Raw genomic sequence first — 21,918 nt, 5'->3', positions numbered from 1 at the left:
TAAATATATATTTATAAAATATAAGATACTGAGTCTTAAAAAATTATTTTTCCTTGTTACTTTTTTTTTTGAAAGAGAGAGAGAAAAAGTGTGCATGAGTTGGAGGAGAAGGGCAGCAGAAGAGGCAGGGAGGGCATCTCAGCAGGCTCCACACCCAGTGCAAAGCTGGATGGGGGACTTGATCTCAATGACTGTGAGATCCTGACCTAAGTGGAAACCAAGAGTCACCACCGAGCCCCCAGGCACCTCTCCTTGTTACTTTTATTTATAACATCTCAAAGTAGTGAAATTTTTCCCTTTTCAAATTACTAGTTACCTTTGATCCTTTCAAACAAGTACTCCTGATTTGGTGTAAGGTCCAAATACTGCACAATTGTATTCAAAGTTGGAATGAGAGGAGCTTTGACCAGAGCAGCTTGTTTCAAGCTAGTAATACTAGCCTCTGTTAAAAATAAAACACACAGAACAGATTATTCTTCATGTGGGTCTCTAAAAGAACTTAAAATGCTTTTTCCTCAATACATGTCAAAGGAATAAATGAAAGCAATAATAGTTTAACAGTCTGCATTATCTACTTTACTTAGAATTTTTTATCATTTCCGGCATGGTGGCCAGATTTATAAGAACAGAAACCACATGCATACACACACCAAAAGCAGCAGCCAAATCCATGCTGACAAATCTATGAACAGCTAATACACAAAATATTTTTGTGGGGTACGCAGAGAGATACATGAGAGCTTTCAAAATCAGGTTGAGTTAAAAGTTGCCTGTTATGCCACTGATAAGCAGAAACTTTTTATGACGGTGATTTCTCTTATCATGAAAGACGACTATGCAAAGAAATAATAAACTAACAAATTTTCAGAATGTCTAACGTCACTAGTAATACTCAATGCTGGGAAAAAGGCATTCTTATGTGTGACATGGTTGCTAGAGCATAAACTGGTATAAGCTTTTTAAAGGGCTATGTATGTCAAAAGCCTTAATGCATTTATTCCTACTGAACTAACTCCACTTCTAAGAAATTATCCCTAAGAAATAATTACAAATGTACACAGATATTTAGATAAAAGGATATTTACTCACAGCATTTACTAATAACAAGGGCAAAAGCCCAACATTTTAGATAATAAAGATCACTTAAACAAAACATATCACACATACAAAAATGAAGTACAATCTAGCTACAAAAACAGTACTGGACAAAATTTAACAAAATAGAAAAATTGGGATGAAAGTAGGCAACAAAACAGTATGACCCCAATTTAATTAAAAATATGTACATATGGAGAACCTGGGTGGCTCAGTAAGCATCTGCCTTTGGCTTGGGTCATGATCCTGGGGTCCTGGGATTGATCCTGCATGGGGCTCCCCGCTCAGCGGGAAGCCTACCTCTCCCTCTCCCACTCCCTCTGCTTGAGTTCCCTCTCTCACTGTTTCTCTGTCAAATAAATGAGTAAAATCTTTAAAAAAAAATGTACATATATGTTCCATATTCCTTCAACTCTTACATACTTTTAAAGTTATAATGTTCTTAAATAATGGTATAACATACAATAACATACAACTGAGACAGATATATACACTAACATATATATTATATATATACACTAAAATATATATTGTATACAGTAACATTAAATATAAGTATATAACTGTATATATTAGTATACAGTTACATATATATAATATATACATATATACACACACTTACATAGTGTCTATATATAGAGAGGGAGAGAGAGAGAGTGCTAAGTTAGTTAATATCATAACCAAAAATAATAACTGGTTGTGACTTAAAATTGATAGTGATTTATCTCTGGAAGCGGAATTTACGGTAATATTCTTCTTTGTGTACTTCTGTCTCTACTTTCCAGCCACTCTACAACGAACATAATATACACTGCATTTGTAGTCACAAAGCAATGTAATTCTTTTTAAAAAGCACATCATACTGGTAAAATGTGGAAAATACACATTTTAATAGCTCCCCCTCTCCCCATTTTTATAGCTTTTAAAGAAAGCTCAAAGAAGACAGGCACTGGTTCAAAGAGCATTACCAAGATCTAGAAAGTAACCATTCTGGACTTTGGGGTTAACAGAGCTCTGGCCTCAAATCTCTGTTGTGTGACCCTGGGCAAGTTACCAAAGCTCTGCGTGTCTTAGCCTCATCCATAAATGGGACACTTAACAGCTAGCTTTCAAGATTAATGTGAGGGTGTGTAAATTACCTATGAAACATCTGGATATTCAGTAAATAAACACCTTTGGGATATACAATTCTACTCTTAGTTCAGAGGATAAAGATTGATTAAGACACCCAAAATAAGTAGAAAGTACTAATGTGCAATGCAAAGCACTTAACTATTTCAAGGAGAAATTTATTCCCTAGAAAGAGGTGGTCGACTACGATATTCCTTATTTATTTTGAAATCTAATTACTTAACACTAAATAAATTATGGTATATATATTTTAGGCAAATTGTATGGAACCTTAACAGTTTTATTTTTTTGTAGGTAAAAGAGCTGAAGATAGGTGATTTTAAGTTAGCATTATTACACATTCTTTATGCTTTGTACAACTTTGGAATTAATATCTGATAAGGGACTTTATCTAGAATATATAAAGAATACCATAATGATAAGACAAGTGATCCAATTAAAAATGGTAAAGGATTTGAAAAGATATTTCTCCTAAGAAGATACACAAACGGCAATGAGCACACGAAAAGATGCTCTACACCAGCAGCCATCAGGAAAATGCAAATCAAAACCAAAATGAGAAACTACTTCACACCCATTAGAACAACCATGATAAAAAGGACAGGTAAGTATTGGTGAAGATGTGAGAAACTGAAACCCTCATACACTGTAGGAAGATAAAATGGTGCAGCTGCTTTAGAAAAGAGTCTGCTGTTCCTCAACAAGTTAAACACAGAGTTACCATATGGCTCAGCCATTCTACTCCTGGAGAAATTAAAACATATCCACACAAACACCTGTATACAACTGTTCACAGCCGCATTATTCATACTAGTCAGAAAGTGAAAACAGCCCAAACGCCAATCAACGGATAAATGGGTAAACAAATGCAACAGATCAATATAATAGGATATTATTTGGCAATAAAAAGAAACAAAATACTGATAATGTTGTAACACAGATGAACATTGAAAACACAGGAAGTTAAAGAAGCCAGTCACAAATGACAACAGACTGTATGACTCCACTTGTGTGAAATATCCAGAATGGGTCTGTCTAAACTGGTAGTTGCCTTGGGTGGGGAATGAGTGATGGGGGAATGGTATGAAGGGTATGTGGGGTTTCTTTTCTGGGTGATGAGATATGAGATACTCTAAAATTGATTGTGGCTGCACAACCCAAACCTCTGAACTGTAGACTTTAAATGGGACAACTGTACGGTAAGTAAATTCTATTTCAATAAAATATGTATTAGAAAATATATATATAAGAGACATTTAGTTTTGTCTTCAGGATAACAAAGAAGTTTTTAAATAGCCGGGTACGAAAAGAAAATTTCTACTTGGCAGATTCACTGACAGTAAATCAAATGCTGGGCTCTATTTTCACATACCTCCTATCTGAAGCTCAGGACAGCCCATTCGTCTCATCTGTGTGCTGACAGACTCCATCTCTTGTACGAGGGGCACTAATATTGTCTCACTGATCCACTAGGAAGAAATGAGGCAAAGATTTTACATACATAATTCCAAAGCATTTCTCAAATAATTATTTTCATGAAATGCTAAGAATACTGTCTTCTTGAATATTAGCAGAGTATAATAAAAGAGAATGAATGCTGAAGTCCAGAGAGTTAAGCGAGCAAGCTAGAAGAGTGCAAGTTAAGTCATAATCTTAAAGCACATAGGCCTGCATTTTGCTGAAGAGAATATAAAAATTTCACTTGTATCTTTTCTTTTTTTTTTTTTTTTAAGATTTATTCATTCATTTAACAGAGAGATAGCACAAGCGGGAGGGACAGAAAGAAAGACTCCCAAGCAGACTCTGTGCTGAGTGTGGAGCCCTATGAGGGGCTTGATCTCTTAACTGTGAGATCGGGACTGGAGCTGAAACCAAGAGTCGGACGCTCAACAGACTGCACCACCAGTGCCCCGTGTTAAGTTTTTCTTAAATTTTTATGATTATTATGCGTACCTAAAAGGAACTCATTTCACTTATTCATTCTTCCAACATGTATTCATTCAATGCATTCCACTTACTAGCCACTCTTGGGCTGCAACAAAATTACCTAAGTGGTTCAGGACTATGTTCCCTTGTATCCCCATGAAGGAATTTTTGTTTAAGAAAGACATCCAGGCTTCTGGTTCAAGAAAATAGGCTGCAATTTTCATCACTCACTCTCAATACTCTATTAAAATTATAGTAAAAGAATAAAAGAAGATCACAAGTGATTTCAATGATTTCTAGAAGATGTAGAGTAGATACATGAGTGCTGAAGGATGGGAGGGGAAGTAGTAGCAGCCTCTGCAGAATCTACATGGAGCCCTGAGTGCAGGAGGGCTCATGTGTTCTCAGACCTTGGGACCTTCTAGTACCTTCCAGAGCGGGAAAGAGGCAGGGCTGAAACAAGGGAACTCACTTGCTCTGGATGAGTCAGCCTTCCCACCCTCCAGGCCAAAGATGAGACGGTTCTTCTTCAAAACAGTCAAAGAAATTGAAATATTCTGAAGTAGATTCTACTATATATTACCTTCTCTCTCTTAAAAGTTCTCTGAGGCGAGGACCTCATTCATTTCCCTTGCATTTCTGGGTATATAATAGGTTCTGACAGAAAAGCTCTTTGTAAAAATAAAATGGAAAAAAAAAAAAAGAAAAACTAAACTAAACTAAACTACTGGTGCCTGGGTGGCTCAGTGGATTAAGATTAAGCATCTGCCTTTGGCTCAGGTCATGATCCCAGGGTCCTGGGATTCGAGTCCTACCTGCTTCTCTCTCTCCCCTTGCTGATGGTGCGCTCTCTCTCTTTCTCAAATAAATAAATAAATAAATAAAAATCTTAAAAAAAATGAAAAAAGTAAAATAAAATTGAGCTGCTGGTAAAGGGAAAAAGCTAATAACTAAATATATTATCCCTTAATCCACTCAAAATAAATGGATTTACTAAATACGGAGAGAAAAAAACCTGAGAAAGCAGACACCATAAGGTAAATGTTTATTCTTACACATGTGCCATCCATATTGTATTTTTAATAATAATAAATTCTGATAATTCTAGTTAGTAATTAACACCTCTAAATTATATTCTAATAACACACTTTGCATATTAAGAGGTACTAGTATTATCCAAAGAGTAATGTCAGAACTTACATTCCTGAACTTAGCAGTCCATGAATCCATATGATCAAGAAGTTGTCTATTCATAGTAACTCTTGCCCAAACCTATTAAAAATGTTTAAAATGAACAATCAGTGAGGAAAAATCCTGCCAGAAATTAGTCATTTTCTACCACTCTCAAAAATATGTGGAAAAATATTTGAAAAACTTCACAAGCACTGATATTGATCTAATTAATAGTGATAATTTTCTAACTTCCCACTTGGTTGCTTGCTATTCATGCAGACACATCTTTAGAATTCCTTACATTGGTATGTTTAAAGAACATTCTTGCTTTTATGAACAAATAAAAATCTTATATTTGGTATTAAAATGATGAAGTTACAGACTGTTGAATATTCTAACCAAATATATTTTATTATTATTTTTTAAGATTTATTTATTTGGGGGGGCAGCAGGGGGAAGGGCAAAAGGAAAGTGACAGACAGAGAAAAGCAGACTCCCCACTGAGTGTGGAGCCTGATGCCAGGCTGGATCTCAGGACTCTGAGATCACGACCTGAACCAAAATCAGGGGTTGGAAACTTAACTGACTGAGCCACCCAGGCACCCCAAATCCAAGTGTATTTTAAAAGCAAGAGTCTTATGTATTAAGTACAAATAGATACTTGAGATATCTTTTTATAAATAAATGCAGAAAAATCTTTTAGGCAGGATGGTAATGTCAACTATGTGTTATAAAGAATAAAAGTATACAATATAAATCAGCTTTAGGTACGACAGGCATTTCTCTACTATTTAATATGTACCAGATTTATGTTTCTAGCCAGTAAAAGTGAAGAATACAGAGGTGCCTGGGTGGTACAGCGGGTTAGGCATCTGTTTTTGGCTCAGGTCATGATCTCATCTGGGATTGAGCCCCATGTCGGGCTCCCTACTGAGGGGGGAGCCTGCCTCTCTCTCTCCCTCTGCTCTTCTCCCTGCCTGTGCTCTCTCTCTCAAATAAATAAAAACTTAAAAAAAAAAAAAAAAAAGTGAAGATTACAGAAAAAAAAGTTCCAGAAGTAGAAGAGACTTTCTCACAATCTGCAATCAAAAATATTAAGTCCCCTGGGGCAAATAATACCTTATATGTTAATAAAAATAATTAATTCATTTAAAAAAATATTAAGTCATTTTTATTTCCCACTTACCTCCTCTGCTGCTTGTTTGGAACTTAGATCAGCTTCATCTTTGTTAGCACAGGGGGCCTGAGACCTGCAGGCAAGTTGATACTGAAACTTCTTTAGCGTTTGTGCATAATCTCCCATAGAACGATTATAGTTCCAGAAAGTAGGACTGGTGGAAGGTGAGGTAGAGTCTGGGCTCCCTACAATGATGAATTTAAAGAGCATCAGTGTGCGCTGTAGTAATTCTGACATCCAGAGTTAGCTCATGAACGCTGGCTATCTAGGCACCTAGGCAAGGGCAACCAAGGAAGACAAAGCCCCAAGGGATTCTTCTCCTCCCTGACACTTTTCTTTAGAGAACATATTTTAGCCTGTGCTAAAAATTAAAAAGAACATTTTCTGAGCAATATCATGCTAAGAACTCTAAGTGGTTGAAAGTGTTTATTTTTGTTGCAAAATTAAGCTTGTTTCATTCTCTAAGACTTTCAAATGATTCAGCAAGAAACAAAAGACACAATTCTTCAGGGAAGAAATAGGCTAAGGAAGTTCCCTGCTTGAATTTTTAGTGACTCTTTCTGAATGGGAAACTGCAGTCTCCTATTAATAAACTACTCTCTGGGTCAGCAGCTAGGCTCGCTTTTCCCTGTACTACACTGCGTTCTCTTTATAGCCCGTAATAACTCCTGTTGTACTAAAAGAGACTGACGATTACACTTCTAAATTTACACATTTACTCTCTGGAAATGTTAATAGTTACATATGGGGACTTAATCCTCTAGAAGCTTCTACCAGAGTACTTGTCACACTTTAAGGTTATAATTGTCTTTCTACCAAAACAGACTTTGAGCTCCTTGAGGGCAGGAAGTATTATTTTTCCCCAGCATGCCTGTGAACTGCTGCTGTGGCTGCTGTGGCGAGTTCCGTAGGCTTTGGGAAACCTATCAGCTTGGATTTCACCATCCGAGTGGGTACGGATAATGAGGATATAGGCCTAGCACAGGTAGAGCTGGAGTGAGACCCTTCTACCTCTATCCTCTGTACCCAGCAAAGGGCCAGGAACCTCACGGGCCAAATTTTTGGTAGGTAAGAAAAAAAAATCTGTCCACTGGCACCAGGAGATAACAAGGAAATTTGTCTGTCTTAGGTCATACAGGGATTTAAAAATTATCCATTTTTTAAAAAAGATTTTATTCATTTATTTGACAGAGAGAGATCACAAGTAGACAGAGAGGCAGGCAGAGAGAGAGAGAGGGAAGCAGGCTCCCTGCTGAGCAGAGAGCCCGATGCGGGACTCGATCCCAGGACCCTGAGATCATGACCTGGCCAAAGGCAGCAGCTTAACCCACTGAGCCACCCAGGCGCCCCCAAATTATCCATTTTTGTATGGGTTTAGAATACCCATTTATACTACCTGTTAAGTCCAGGAACCTCCTAGCTCAGAAATTACCTAAGTTAGTTCAAGGTCAGTGATACTCCTTAGGCACTTGGCAGAGGGAAATACAAAACTGCTAGGAGGAGACAAGGCTATCCAGTTTTCTCAGGACAGAAAAGCACAGATAAATAAAACCCTACTGCAGATAAGCTTACCAAAAACAAAAATACAGAAATCACAAGAGGAAACGGTGTCAAGCAAAGGAATCAACAAGACAAAAATGTTAATATTTATTAGATAACTGAACTATTGGACAGAGATTTTCATTTTGATTTTTTGATTTTTTTTAAAAAAGATTTTATTTATTTATTTGACTGAGAGAGACACAGCGAGAGAGATAACACAAGCACGGGGAGTGGGAGAGGGAGAAGCAGGCTTCCCGCTGAGCAGGGAGCCCATGGGGTTCAATCCCAGGGCCCTGGGGTCATGACTTGAGCCAAAAACAGACACTTAACAACTGAGCCACCCAGGCGTCCCTGGACAGAGACTTTTAAAGAGTTATGTTTAAAATGACTGAGATAGGAAAAAGAATGGGAAACATAAGAACAAAACCAAGATACTCTAAAACAAATCATGCCTATTTGGAAGAGAACCCAGTAAAACCTTGAAAACTGGGGGAAAAAAAAAAGAAAAAGAAAATATTCACAACAAATTAAAAAACTCAGTGAGTTAAACAGCAAGTCAGACACTGCTTAGGGAAGAAAGAACTAACGGTCAGTGCAAACGGTCAGGCTAAAACCTGTTGGGTAAGCGGTAAAACAGAAGACAAACTACTAAATGTGGAAGAAATGCAAGTTTTACGAAGTCTCCACTTTGCAACTACCACTGCATTAACTCATTTCGGAGAGGATCATCAATAGATGCTAAAACCACTTGGTGAAAGGCTACTGGGAAACAGGATTCACAAGTCTCAAAGTATCACACTATAGATTATTTACTAATTATAAAAGGGAAAGCCAAGGCAGCCATCATCTTGACCAAGTGATCCAATTTAATCTTACCAATAAAGGGACAAAATGGTATCATGTGTTTCCTGATATGATATGTTGAAAGGAGCATAGCACCACCTATGTTGTATTCGTACAAAAAACTGTATTTAAACTGATTCTAATCTTATCTAATAATGAAAAATGACCACACAAATCCAAATTTGAAAAACAACTAGGCTGACCTCTTCAAACGTAAACGTCACGATCCTGCATCAGTTTAAAAAAAAAAAAATGCTACCGGGGCGCCTGGGTGGCTCAGTGGATTAAGCCGCTGCCTTCGGCTTAGGTCATGATCTCAGGGTCCTGGGATCGAGCCCCGCATTGGGCTCTCTGCTCCGCAGGGAGCCTGCTTCCTCCTCTCTCTCTGCCTGCCTCTCTGCCTGCCTCTGATCTCTCTGTCAAATAAATAAATAAAATCTTAAAAAAAAAAAAATGCTACCAAGGCCATTACTGGCTCAATTTGAAGAAATGTGAGTATGAATAATACTAGTTATCTTAAGTATGATAATTATGTTGTAGTTAGAAAGGAAAATGTTCACGTTCTTTGGAGATGTGTGTAAACTAATGAAGGATGGAGGGGCTAGTCAGCAAAAAAATGTGTGAGAAAAAGCAAAAGTGAGTGCCTGGTTTCTTACTATTGGAGAAAGGAGTTACAAATATGAAAAGGGAGGAGGCTGGAATCAACCCTGTATAGTTGGACTGGAACTGGCAGGCAGTAGTATGAACTCACGGTTTTTGATATATATCGATGGACGGATACAGAAATACAAATAGGTGTGTGTGTACATATATTCCTAGCTGTCTGTTGAGAGGACCTAGAGTAGTGATGTCCCATCAACAGTGGTATATACAGTGCCTGGACATTAATTTCTAAATATCATTCTCCACTAAAAGCAACCATGGCCCCTTGGAGAAACAGACTGATTCCAGAGCCACTTAACCATGGAAAGTACAAGAGGAGCCTGAAATATCTTTTGGTGCTAGAAAGTAAAACAAAACAACAACAAACAAAACAGAAGCCAGAGGATCCCACCAGTGAAATCTGAGACCATCTAACCATCAAAATAAATGACATTACTGGGGAGAAGAAAAAGCTCTATCTCACAACAGAATGCCAACAAATAAATATGAAAGGTGGCTGCACGACAATATAAATACACTTAATACCACAGAATTATACACTTAAGAATGGTTAAAATGGTAAATATTACGCACATTTTGTCACAAAAGATGTTTTAAAAATGTAAAAGGGAATAATAAAGAATGATGGAATTAGAAAGCCCCTATGAAAACCAATATAGTAAAAATCAATTTAAAAAAAATTTATTTATTTGAGAGACAGAGATCACAAATAGGCAGAGAGAGAGAAGGAAGCAGGCTCCCTGCTGAGCAGAGAGCCCAATGTGGGGCTTGATCACAGGACCTTGGGATCATGACCTGAGACAAAGGCAGAGGCTTTAACCCACTGAGCCACCCAGGTGCCCCGTAAAAATCAATTTTGAAAAGAAACTTAAAAGGATGTTAAAGCTAAGTCAAGGGGCGCCTGGGTGGCTCAGTCAGTTAAGTGTCGGCTCAGGTCATGATCCCAGGGTCCTGGGATTGAGCTCCGCATCGGGCTCCCTGCTTGGCAGGGAGCCTGCTTCTCCCTCTTCCTCCACCTGTTCCTCCACTTTGTGCTCTCTCCCCGAAATAAATAAATTAAAAAAAAAAAAAAAAAAAGCTAAGTCAAATATGATGAGGAAGAGGACATTTATACAGCCTCAAAGTAGCTCCTCACAAAATACTATTTATAAATTAATTTATACAAAATATTAAATTACCTAAAACCTACAGATAATGGGTCAGAAGTATATGGATGGACATAAATACACCAAGCAAACACTAACCAAAAGAAAATCAGTACAGCTATGTTAATATCAGAGAAAATAGAAGGCAAAAAACCTAAGAGATAAAGATAAAAGGAATAATTGGCCATAATGATATTAACAATCCTGAATTTATATGCACTTAGCATAATTTCCTACACATTTAGCAAATTTGACCGAATTATAAGGAGACATTTAATGGAAGACAATCAGTGGGAACTGTTAATGGACTTTCTTACTAACTAATAGATCAAGTGGATGAAGATTAATAAGATAAAGACTTTAAGAACACCTTCAAGAAGTCTGGTTCGGGGCGCCTGGGTGGCTCAGTGGGTTAAAGCCTCTGCCTTCAGCTCAGGTCATGATCCCAGGGTCCTGGGATCGAGCCCTACATCGGGCTCTCTGCTCAGCGGGGAGCCTGCTTCCTCCTCTCTCTTCCTGCCTGCCTCTCTGACTAGTTGCAATCTCTATCAAATAAATAAATAAAATCTTAAAAAAAAAAAAAAAAAGTCTGGTTCAATGAACAAACATGGGGCCCAGTATTTAGAGACTGTGCATTCTTTTCAACATACCAAGAACCATTTATAAAAAGTGATCACACAGGAAGCCTAAATGCAAGTCTTAAGAAATACCAAAGAACTGACAGGGTACAGTTCACAATCTCTAGCCTTAGGGGAAAAATAAAAGATAACCAAGCCTTCATTTTGTATGTTGGAAATGAAAAGCAACACCAATCACTAATAACACTGCTAAGCAATAAAAACAACCCTTCTAAATAACTCCAAAGGATCAAAGAAGAAATAAAAATGGAACCCAGAAAATACCTCAATAAGACCAACTTACGTCAACGGAACAACCCAGGTTGTTCTTTGTATGGCATTATACTCTGTAATTTACAGTAAACTTGAAATATTTCAAAATTTAACAAGAAGAAAAAGCATGTATCAACAAATAACAAGATAATATTGATTTGTTTCTTTGACATTCCTGGCACTTTCAGGCAAAATTAAATTAAAAATCAATGGAGAGATTTCAAGTGACACAAAGAGCCATGGTCCAATAACTGACTTCCTCATTGTGACCATGCTTTAGCACCTAATGTGCTTTCTGTGAAAGTTCCTGAGGGGGAAAAAATCATTACTTGGCTCAATAACCTAATTTGGTTTCAAATAATTGACTTTGTTATAATCAAATCCACCCCAAACAGATTAAGATTTGCTAACATTGTTTCCCAAAGTAAACTAAAGACAAGTTTAAAAATGTTCTGAAAAACAGCAGCACTTCTGGAGTAAATCCATTCTCTCTCCACCACGCCAATCTTCTCAAGGACCAAAAGGAGACAGCTATCACTTCAACAAGCGGTGCTATGCACTGATTTAAAAACAACTGATAGCCTCAACTTTTAAATAGGAAGTATAACTTATATGAAAAAGCTTTCAATCTTAATGTAGATGAAAGGTTCAAGATTTCTTGGTTCAGCTACATTTTACTCTTTAAGTTTGGTAAACTTAATTCTAACTATACAAAATATAAAAACAAAATGTACTTCTCTCCTAGGCTATCAAGGTATATTGGTAAAGAAGAAACATTTATGGAGAGGTATCAAATACTGAGAACAATGAGTTAAGGGTAACATTAAGTAACACCAAATATATGTACATTACGTCTAACTAAAAATATACGGACGTACCCAGCTTAACTCTATGCTGTTTCTCTTCTTCACTTCTAAGAAAAGTATCCAAAGTTCGTAAATCTGTCATGTAGTCTTCTTTGTCAGTAGGGGAATTATAGACGGTGGGTGAAGACCGGTATCGAGATCTCAATCCACTGCTCTCCACTGGTCCAACAGTAGTAGGGTATGGAGAAGAAGGAGAGGGACTATAGCTTGCCAACTATACAAAATAAAAGAACTTCTTCTTTACTGAAATTTATTTGTTTTGGTTTTTGACTTTCAAAAAGTAACACATCAATTAGAATGGCCAAAATCCAGAACCATGACAACACCAAATGTTGGTGAGGATGTGGAGCAACTGGAACCCTCATTCACTGGCGGGAATGCAAAATGTATACATAGCCACTCTGGAAGGCAGCTGGCGGTTTCTTACAAAACTAAACTACACTCAGCACATGATCTAGCAATTGTGCTCCTTGGTATCTACCCAAAGGAGCTGAAAACTTACGTCTACATAAAAACCTGCATACAGAAGTTTACAGCAGCTTTATTTATAATTGCCAAAACCTGGAACCAATGAAGGCATCCTTCAGTAGAGAATGGGTACATAAACGGTGATACAACTGGACAAAGGAGTATTATTCAGCATTAAAATGAAACGAGCTATGGGGCACCTTGGTGGTTTAGCATCTGACTCTTGATTTCGGCTCAGATCATGATCTCGGGGTCTTGAGATCAAGTTCCACAGAGCCAAGTCAGGTCCAGGCTGGGCGTGGAGCCTGCTTAAGATTCTCTCTGTCCCTCACCCTCTTCCCTTCACTGCCCACTCCACCAACTCGCAGACTAAGCGTTCTCACTTTAAAAAAGAAAAGAAAAAAAAAAAAGATGTGACCTAGCAAGCCATGAAAGGGACATGGAGGAAACTTAAATGCACATAACTACCTAAAAGAAGCCAATCTAAAAACCCCACACACTGTAAGGTTCCAATTATACGATATTCTGGAAAAGGAAAACTATGGACAAAGTAAAAAGATCAGTAGTTGCCAAGGACAAGGGAGAATGGATAGGGCACAAAGGATTTTTAGGGCAGTGAAATTACCCTGTCACGATACCATAAAATAATGGTGCATACGTGTCACTATATATTTGTCCAAACCCACAGAATGCATACCACCGAGAGTGAACCCTAAAGTAAACTATGGCCTCTGGGTGATAATGAGGTACCAATGTGAGTTCATCAACTTAACAAATGAACCACTCTGGTGGGGAATTTGACAGCTGGGGGGAGGCCATGCTTGTGGGTGGGCGAAAGGTATACAACATGTCTCTCTACCTTCCTCTCAGTTTTGCTACAAACCCTAAAACTATTCTAAAAAATAAAGTTTTTAAAAGAAGCAATATATGCATGTTTTAAAAAATGGAGAGTTTGAAGAAAGTAAGTCATACTTGTAACAACCTAGAGATAATATAATCCCCTTTCATATTTTATATTCAAATCTTTAAATGTACACAGATATATCAATGCATTATTGCTTTTACATTATTGAGATAATACTGTTTAGTTTTATTACCTGTTTTTTAATTTTTATTTTTAAAAAAAGATGTACTTACTTTAGAATAAGATGTGGTCTATCTATATACACACACACACACACACACACACATACATACATACAATGGAATACTATGCAGCCATCAAAAGAAATAAAATCTTGCCATTTGCGACGACGTGGATGGAACTAGAGGGTATTATGCTGAGCGAAATAAGTCAATCAGAGAAAGACAATTATCATAGGATCTCCCTGATATGAGGAAGTCGAGAGGCAACGTGGGGGATTGGGGGTTAGGAAAGGAAAAAATGAAACAAGATGGGATCGGGAGGGAGAAAAACCGTAAGAGACTCTCAATCTCAGAAAACAAACTGAGGGTTGCTGGGGGAAGGGGGGGGAGGGAGAGGGTGGTTGGGTTATGGACATTGGGGAAGGTATGTGATATGGTGAGTGCTGTGAAGTGTGTAAACCTGGCAATTCACAGACCTGTACCCCTGGGGCTAATAATACATTATATGTTAATAAAAAATAAAAATCTTAAAAAAAAGATGTATTTATTTACTTTAGAGATGGAGACAAGAGCATGTGAGCATGTGCATTGGTGGGGGTGGAGCAGAGGAAGAGGGACAGGGAGATAATCTCAAGCAGACTCCATGCTGAGCGTGGAGTCAGAGGGCTCTATCCCATGACGTTGAGATCACCACCCAAGCAGAAACTGACTGAGCCACGCAGGTGTCCCCTCATCGGTGTTTTAAAAAGTAACCAACAATTTTCCTATAAATATTCTTACTGGCTATATATTATACAAGGATTTAAAAAATCTTTTAGTTTAATAATGTTTGAATACAGGGGCGCCTGGGTGGCTCAGTGGGTTAAAGCCTCTGCCTTCCGCTTAGGTCATGATCCCACAGTCCTGGGATCGAGCCCCGCATCGGGCTCTCTGCTCTGCAGGGAGCCTGCTTCCTCCTCTCTCTCTGCCTGCCTCTCTGCCTGGTTGTGATTTCTCTCTGTCAAATAAATAAACTATTTAAAAAAAAAAACAAAAAAAACCAAAAAAAAAACGGGGCGCCTGGGTGGCTCAGTGGATTAAGCCGCTGCCTTCAGCTCAGGTCATGATCTCAGGGTCCTGGGATCGAGCCCCACATTGGGCTCTCTGCTCCGCAGGGAGCCTGCTTCCTCCTCTCTCTCTGCCTGCTTCTCTGCCTACTTGTGATCTCTGCCTGTCAAATAAATAAATAAAATCTTTAAAAAAAAAAAAATGTTCGAAAACAGAAATGTTAATCCTCTTCCACACTTATGGGGGTGGAGCTTACTTAAAAAAAAATCCTCACACATGCTAAGATATTTGGGCTATATAAACTATACTGGGCTAATAAACCATTGACTGGTTTATTCTTACTCTAGGGGCATATTTTATGCATAATACATATTACCTTATTTTATCCTCTCAATAATAGGTAAATATTATTACTGTACTAATTTTGGATATGAGAGGTTAGGTAACTCACTCAAGATCCTACCAGGATTTCAATCCAATTTTCTAACTATAGAATTTATGCTTTCAACATGTTTTACTGGATCAGAATTAGCTGTCCATACACTACAGAATGTGGGTAACTATTGAAGATGGGTACAGGTATGTCTGAAAACTTTCATAATCTAAAGTTTAAAAGTAACTTATTTCTTGAAAATTTAAAAGAACTCAACAGCAAAATTTCAGGCTCTAATATATTCTGCAGGTATATTTGATTAAAGTTTAAAATTTTTCCTCCATATTTATTTAGGTTTTCTACTTAGTCGATCTTGGCATTTTCTCCCTAGAAAAATAATTATTCTATTTCATTAACTTTTCCAAGGTATTAGTTTGTATTCAACAAATACTTATATGGCATCTATATTCCTTACACTGGGCTAAGAAAACACAGATGAATAAAAACACACCATCTTGTACTTGAGGTTACAGTCTAGTAGAAAAAGATAAACAATGTTACAAACTTTATGTAAAGAGCTATTTAGCACAGATTAGTAATAGTTTCTAAGAAATAAAAATAACTTACTTATTCAAGAGTAAACCATGGTATTTCCATTAGATGAGTATTAAGTAGCCATTAAACAGAAATTATGTTTGGATGGTAAGAATCTGAGTGATTTTTCTTTTCTTATGAAAATGAAAGCTATTTTTACAAGTCATATTTACCTATGGGTTGTGAGTTTCACTATATATACATTTCCTCACAATATTTAACTTGTACAAGATGTTCTAAATTCTATTACTTGCCAAAATCATTATCAGGTACCCAGTTGTATGGAATTTCACTAGAAATAAATATTATGTAAAGAATGAGGGCAGTGTGTTTTCATTTCCAGACATTCCTCATTTAACTAGTAGCTACAGAGATGTTAGTCTAAACAGTGAGAGCATCTGAAAATGTGACTATCCCCACCCCTGTCCTTTAAATGATTTTTTAAAAGGATTTTATTTATTTATTTGACAGAGAGCGAGCACAAGCAGGAGGAGAGGGAGAAGCTGACTCCCGACGGAGCAGGGAGCCCCATGTGGGGCTTGATCTCAGGACCCTGGGATCACACCTGAGCCAAAGGCAGACACTTAACTGAGCTACTCAGGCACCCCTGATTTTTTTAAAGTAATCTCTACATACAACATGGGGCTTGCACACACAACTGCAAGATTAAGAGCTGCATGCTCTACTGACTGAGTCAGCCAGGTGCCCCTGACCATCTCTTTAACGCTCCTTTTATGTTCTTACACTTCAGGCAGGAGTCATAATTTCAAATTTGTTAATTTTGCTTCTATCAAGTCCAAAAATGAGAACTATATCCCACTTAACTGAGGGAGTTGGAATGAAGGTTTCTATTCATCCCTTTTGAGAGGCGTGTCCATTCAACTACACAACTCCTCTTAGCTTAGGAGGTAATCCAACATGATGAAAGCATTAAAATCTTATTTATTTTTAGATTTTATTTATTTGTGTGAGAGAGAGCAAGTGAGAGAGGGCACACACAAGCAGGGGAAGCGGTAGGCAGAGGGAGAAGCAGGCTTCTCACCAAGCAAGAAGCCGGATGCAGGACTCGATCCCAGGACCCCGGGATCACGACCTGAGACGGATACAGACGCTTAACCAACTGAGCCACCCAGGTGTCCCAGAAAGCATTAAAATTTTATAAGGATATACAAATGTTTCACATAAACAAGCAAAGAAAGAGGGCAAACATGAATTTAAAAACTAACGTAAAACATTACCATAGTCTCAACTGGTTTGAAAAACCCTGCAGAAAGATCCTACATGGTGACCCTCAACCCATTATCTTTGCAAAAACTGGTATTTTTTTCTTTCATCTTAGGGTGTATTATAAAGAACTTCTGACTAGGTATCAGGATCTGGGTTCTGTTCTTGGCTCTTAAATGGGCAATTTGGGCAAGTCAATCACCCCCTGTTCCTCAGTTCCCTCAGTGAGAAAATGAGTTTTGACTCATTTGCTGATTTTCAAGGTAGCTCCCCATTCTAAAATAATGTGACTGGCCAAGAGAAAGGATTCGTTACCTTATTATAACCACTGATGGGAGAGTAAGTCACTCCAGGGCTATAGGAACCGCTGCCCCCTGATGACAGACCTTGCAGCTGGGGGCTATATCCAGTTATACAGCTGGTGGTGAACTTGGGGCTGGTACTGGGTGAACGAGATGGGCTATAACTCAACACACTCTGACCCTGAATTGAAGGAGAAGGTGGAGAGGGAGGGATCTGGGTTGCTGCCAGATCATGTGGAGGAGTAGTCTGTACAACTAGAAGGAAGGAAAGAATAAATAAATAAATAATGAGTGAATAAAAGATGTGTGTGCATGTGTAAATAAAATTTCTATAAGAACAGATTTAATGAATTGAATCTTTCTCAAGAAAAGAGAAAGTAACAGAGTGACTTGGTTGTTAAGTTACATAACATATTATTACCTAAGGACACAAAGTAGTTGCTTACCATTTCCACAGATTTCAAAGTAAGAGACTAGCTTCAATGCAACAAGAGTCATTTAATTTTAATTGTAATTAAACAACGGAACAAACTTTCATGAGGCTGTTGAATATTATTTCCATTCAGTTTATACAAATAGGAATGATAATCATTGGTCTTAAGACAATTTATTACAGACTTGCTTAATATAGTTGAACCAGATGGCCTTAGAAGTCCCTTCCAGCTCATTCTATAAAAAGGGCAAATTAAATTGAGAAAGATTTATTGCCAACCTTTCCCCCACCTTTGCAAAAGATATAAAACACTTACCAGCTGTTTTCAACCCTAAAAGTGTTTGCTGTCCAGGGCTAACCACCAGACTTGTTGGTGCCACAGTGTATTTGAAATATCTCCAAAAATCAAATAAGGCGTTTAGGCTAAAGAGGGAGGCAAGAGCAAGCTCTGGAAGAGAACAATAGGTTATATTTTTAAAAAGGGAGGCAGAACATTTAAGGGGGGGGGAACTCTTCAAACTTCAGCAAGTTAACAAAAAAATTGAAAACCATCTTCCTACTCCTCATAACAGTTACCATTTAATGAATGTATACTTTATACAATGTTTATTACATAAATGTTTATTATAGGACATTTACTAGCGAATTTCAAAATATTATTGGGCACCTGGCTGGCCCATTTAGTGGAGCATGTGACTCAATCTCAGGGTTGCGAGTTCAAGCCCCACACTGGGTGTAGAGATTACCTAAAAATTAAAAAATCTTACAAAAAAAAATCACTAATCCTTACAACCTTGTGCAATAAATATTTTGACCTTCATTTGACTACAGAAGTCAAGTGACTTTTGCAAGAACACACAGCCACTTATTCATGATTACACCTCAGGTATGCAGATACCAAAACTTGCTTATTTCCTTGCCACACCACTTCCCTATCACAGACTCCACGTTAATGTCTGTGTTAGACTATGGAATTCACTCTAATGGCCATAAAGACTCTTCATATCCCGGGACTACCGATGAGCAGAGAGAAGCACACAGAGGAAGTAACAAGTAAACTGAGGAAGGCATCAATGGAATAGAAATCTGGTTGTTCTTGAAAGGAGCAATAGTGGAAGTAGGGAAGGCATTTCAGAGAGAACAAATCACCACTACCAAACATTCTTTTTCATCACAGAACACCAATGATTACCTAGAACTGTACTGTTTAATTTGTTTCCTCTACTAGAATGTTCCTTCCATGAGGGCAGGGACCTTGTTCCCTTCCTACTGTATCCCCAGTTCTTGGAACATAGTACACCCTCGAATATTTATGGAATACAGGGACGAATACTAAATTGAACTGAACATGAATGCAGTTTTTCATCAGTAGTAAATCTAAGTCACAATAAAAATTAATTACTTACCAATATACCAGAGGGGCCAGTATGTCACATTATAATATGAACTAATCAATTTTCCAGTCCTGAAAAAGTTAGAAAGGCTTTTCAAAGTCTTTAAAAAAAAAAAAATCAAAAACAACAAAGAGAACAAACACCCAAAATCAAAACAAACACCAAAACCTGTGGAACCGACCATTAGCCTCTTCAAGTTTCACTTTTTTTGGCTAATTAACTTACATTTCAGTGTATATCATTCCAGCCACAGATACATTTAGGAGTCCCCAGGCTAAAACCACTTTCTTAGCTTCTGTTTCTTTTCTCATCTTGATGGTTCTGTCAATAAGGGAAGCACTAGGATTTGTCTCCCTTTGCATCTATTCAAAAATAAAAAGCACCGGAATTAGTGAAAAGAAACCACTTCTCCATTTAAGAAACTTGTGTCCTTTATAACAGTAACTAAAAACTGCACATTTTCTTTATGTTTAAAATGTCTTTCCAAAATTTTCTACATTTTACTATTATTATATGAAAAGGGAACGCTAAATTATAAGTTTTTGGGTACCATATTGTAATCAACAGAGAACTGGCAGGTCACTTCAGAGAACAATACTTGCAATGAATAAAAATGTCTTATTCTGTATTTGAAGGATGGTGATTATATCCACAATTATTCTGTACAGTGCTTTTCAAGAATGTTACAAGGACTAACCCAAGGGCTAATTTAAGAAACTCAAAATACCAAGCTTTGGGAGAAAATACTCCATATTAGCTAAAGTCATGAAAGCCTCTCCTCTTAACGTCTTCACGCAGAAACCATTAACTGCCTACCATCGTGAACAACTGTCTGTACTCGGCTTGTCGCACGCCAGGGACCCCCGTTTTGTGTTGCTGATAAAGTTTAAGAATTTAAGTTTTTTAAGGGTGAACACCCGTGGTGTGAAGGGAATGAGAGCGACTGGGGAGTGTGTAGTTTGGGCCCACGTGGGATATTTCCTCTGTTTCGCCAGGCCTCATCTCAGACAAAGATAAGACTCTTCCATATCTAGAGTCGTATCCATAGAGTACAGAGTAGCACCCTTCCCGCCTCCCAGCCCGCGAGTCAGAACTTCCCAGTCCCCAGAGATTCCCTCCCTGGGTCTCCCAGCACAAACTTTAGCAACCCCTATGGCTTCTTTCGTTCTTCCACTACAGGTGATGGGACGCCTGGCCACACTCCCCTTTGGCTGAGCCCTGGCCGGATCCACAGTCACGGAAACCCCACGACCCGCGTGGACTCAGCCGCCAGGAAACACAAAGATGACCCCCAAAACGCACCATGTTCTTCGGCCGGAAGCCGCGGGCTCGCGCCACATCCTACTGCACATGCGCGAAGCCAAGCGCGAAGGCGAAAGCAACCGACTTGCGGGACCACAGTTACCGGAAGAATGAACCTTCTCGCGAGAAGGGGTGGGGCGGGAAGAACGACAGCTAGGCGCGTTACCAGGGAAACAGCTTTAGTGTTTGTGGCTCTCCTCTGCGGGGAGAAAGCTGAGCGGCAAAAATTCAGACCAAGTTCTGAACCCGAGTAAAAAGTAATAACTGTAACACTGAGAATTTCTATATATTCATGTAATTTTAGCTTTCTTAGGGTATTTATGGATAAAAGATATGCTCACATTTTTAAGCCGATTTTATTACGCAAGGTAGCTAATTGTAGGGTAGAGTATGTGGTAACGTGTCCAGACACCCATCAGCGACGACAGAGCGTTTCTCACAAAAACAAGTGTTCTGACCCGATGTAAATTCTTTTTTTTTAATATTTTATTTATTTATTTGACAGAGAGGTCACAAGTAGGCAGAGAGAGGGGGAGAAACAGGCTCCCCGCTGAGCAGAGAGCCCGATGCGGGGCTTGATCCCAGGACCCTGAGATCATGACCTGAGCTGAAGGCAGAGGCTTAAACCACTGAGCCACCCAGGCGCCCCCTGATGTAAATTCTTAAATATCCTTGTAATAAGGGTGCAACAGTAGGAAGAAATCCCCAAATCTGTTAAAGTTGCTAGTGGTTTTGATGTTGAAAAAAAATCCAGTTGTTACTTTGATTGCATATTCTTCAGGAGAACTTATAATCCTGAGGAAAAGCTTCATCAGGGAGTTCTCTTTGGTTTTATTTAACAAATACAAACGCCTACAATGTGCCACAGAGCCACGCGTGGGGATGTAAAAGTGGAGTTCCCTGGTTAGTGTCTGGAGGTCAGCCAGCAGGTGCAATAGAGGTGGGGCCCGGTGAGCCTGGAGGGGGTGCCCTTGGCAGGCTCCTGGTGAGCTTCCTGGAGGAGGCGATGCAGGCCTAAAGCACAAGGCCAACAGCCACCATGAGCTGGGAGTGGGGACCTGCCTTTTGGGATGTGGAGAAATGTTACCCTAATGAAAACATCACGTCTTTTCACAAGCAGCTAGTGGATTGTTACATCATGTACGTGTCAATGACCAAAATTTTTCCTAAGATGCACCTAAGGTCAAATAGAAGAAAATTAAGATTCCTCGTGGTATCGCATATTAGTGAAATCTGCGGGTATG

The 21,918-nt window shown here is 38.5% G+C and overlaps 1 protein-coding gene across 3 annotated transcripts in view; it reads right to left on the bottom strand.

Moving 5' to 3' along the window:
- Positions 1–20,755, bottom strand: part of TMEM209 (transmembrane protein 209) — a 30,053-nt gene extending 9,298 nt beyond the window's left edge. Inside the window, exons 1-10 of one of the 3 annotated variants that reach the window (XM_046021650.1) lie at positions 20,675–20,755; positions 19,598–19,734; positions 19,385–19,443; positions 18,295–18,426; positions 17,559–17,800; positions 12,464–12,665; positions 6,512–6,687; positions 5,353–5,424; positions 3,599–3,695; positions 317–442 (exon numbers count right to left, since the gene is read on the bottom strand). In XM_046021650.1, coding sequence (XP_045877606.1) covers positions 317–442; positions 3,599–3,695; positions 5,353–5,424; positions 6,512–6,687; positions 12,464–12,665; positions 17,559–17,800; positions 18,295–18,426; positions 19,385–19,443; positions 19,598–19,734; positions 20,675–20,677 — 1,246 coding nt within the window. In that variant the 5' untranslated portion in view covers positions 20,678–20,755. Of the gene's footprint in view, positions 1–316; positions 443–3,598; positions 3,696–5,352; positions 5,425–6,511; positions 6,688–12,463; positions 12,666–17,558; positions 17,801–18,294; positions 18,427–19,384; positions 19,444–19,597; positions 19,735–20,511; positions 20,655–20,674 lie in introns of those variants that run through there. The other 2 variants (XM_046021651.1, XM_046021652.1) reach the window with 2 other exon arrangements.
- Positions 20,756–21,918: the final 1,163 nt, after the last annotated feature.

The sequence above is a fragment of the Meles meles genome, chromosome 10 (genome assembly GCF_922984935.1).
Source record: "Meles meles chromosome 10, mMelMel3.1 paternal haplotype, whole genome shotgun sequence".
NCBI classification, from domain to species: Eukaryota; Metazoa; Chordata; class Mammalia; order Carnivora; family Mustelidae; genus Meles; species Meles meles.
This window is presented reverse-complemented; position numbering and strand designations above follow the sequence as displayed.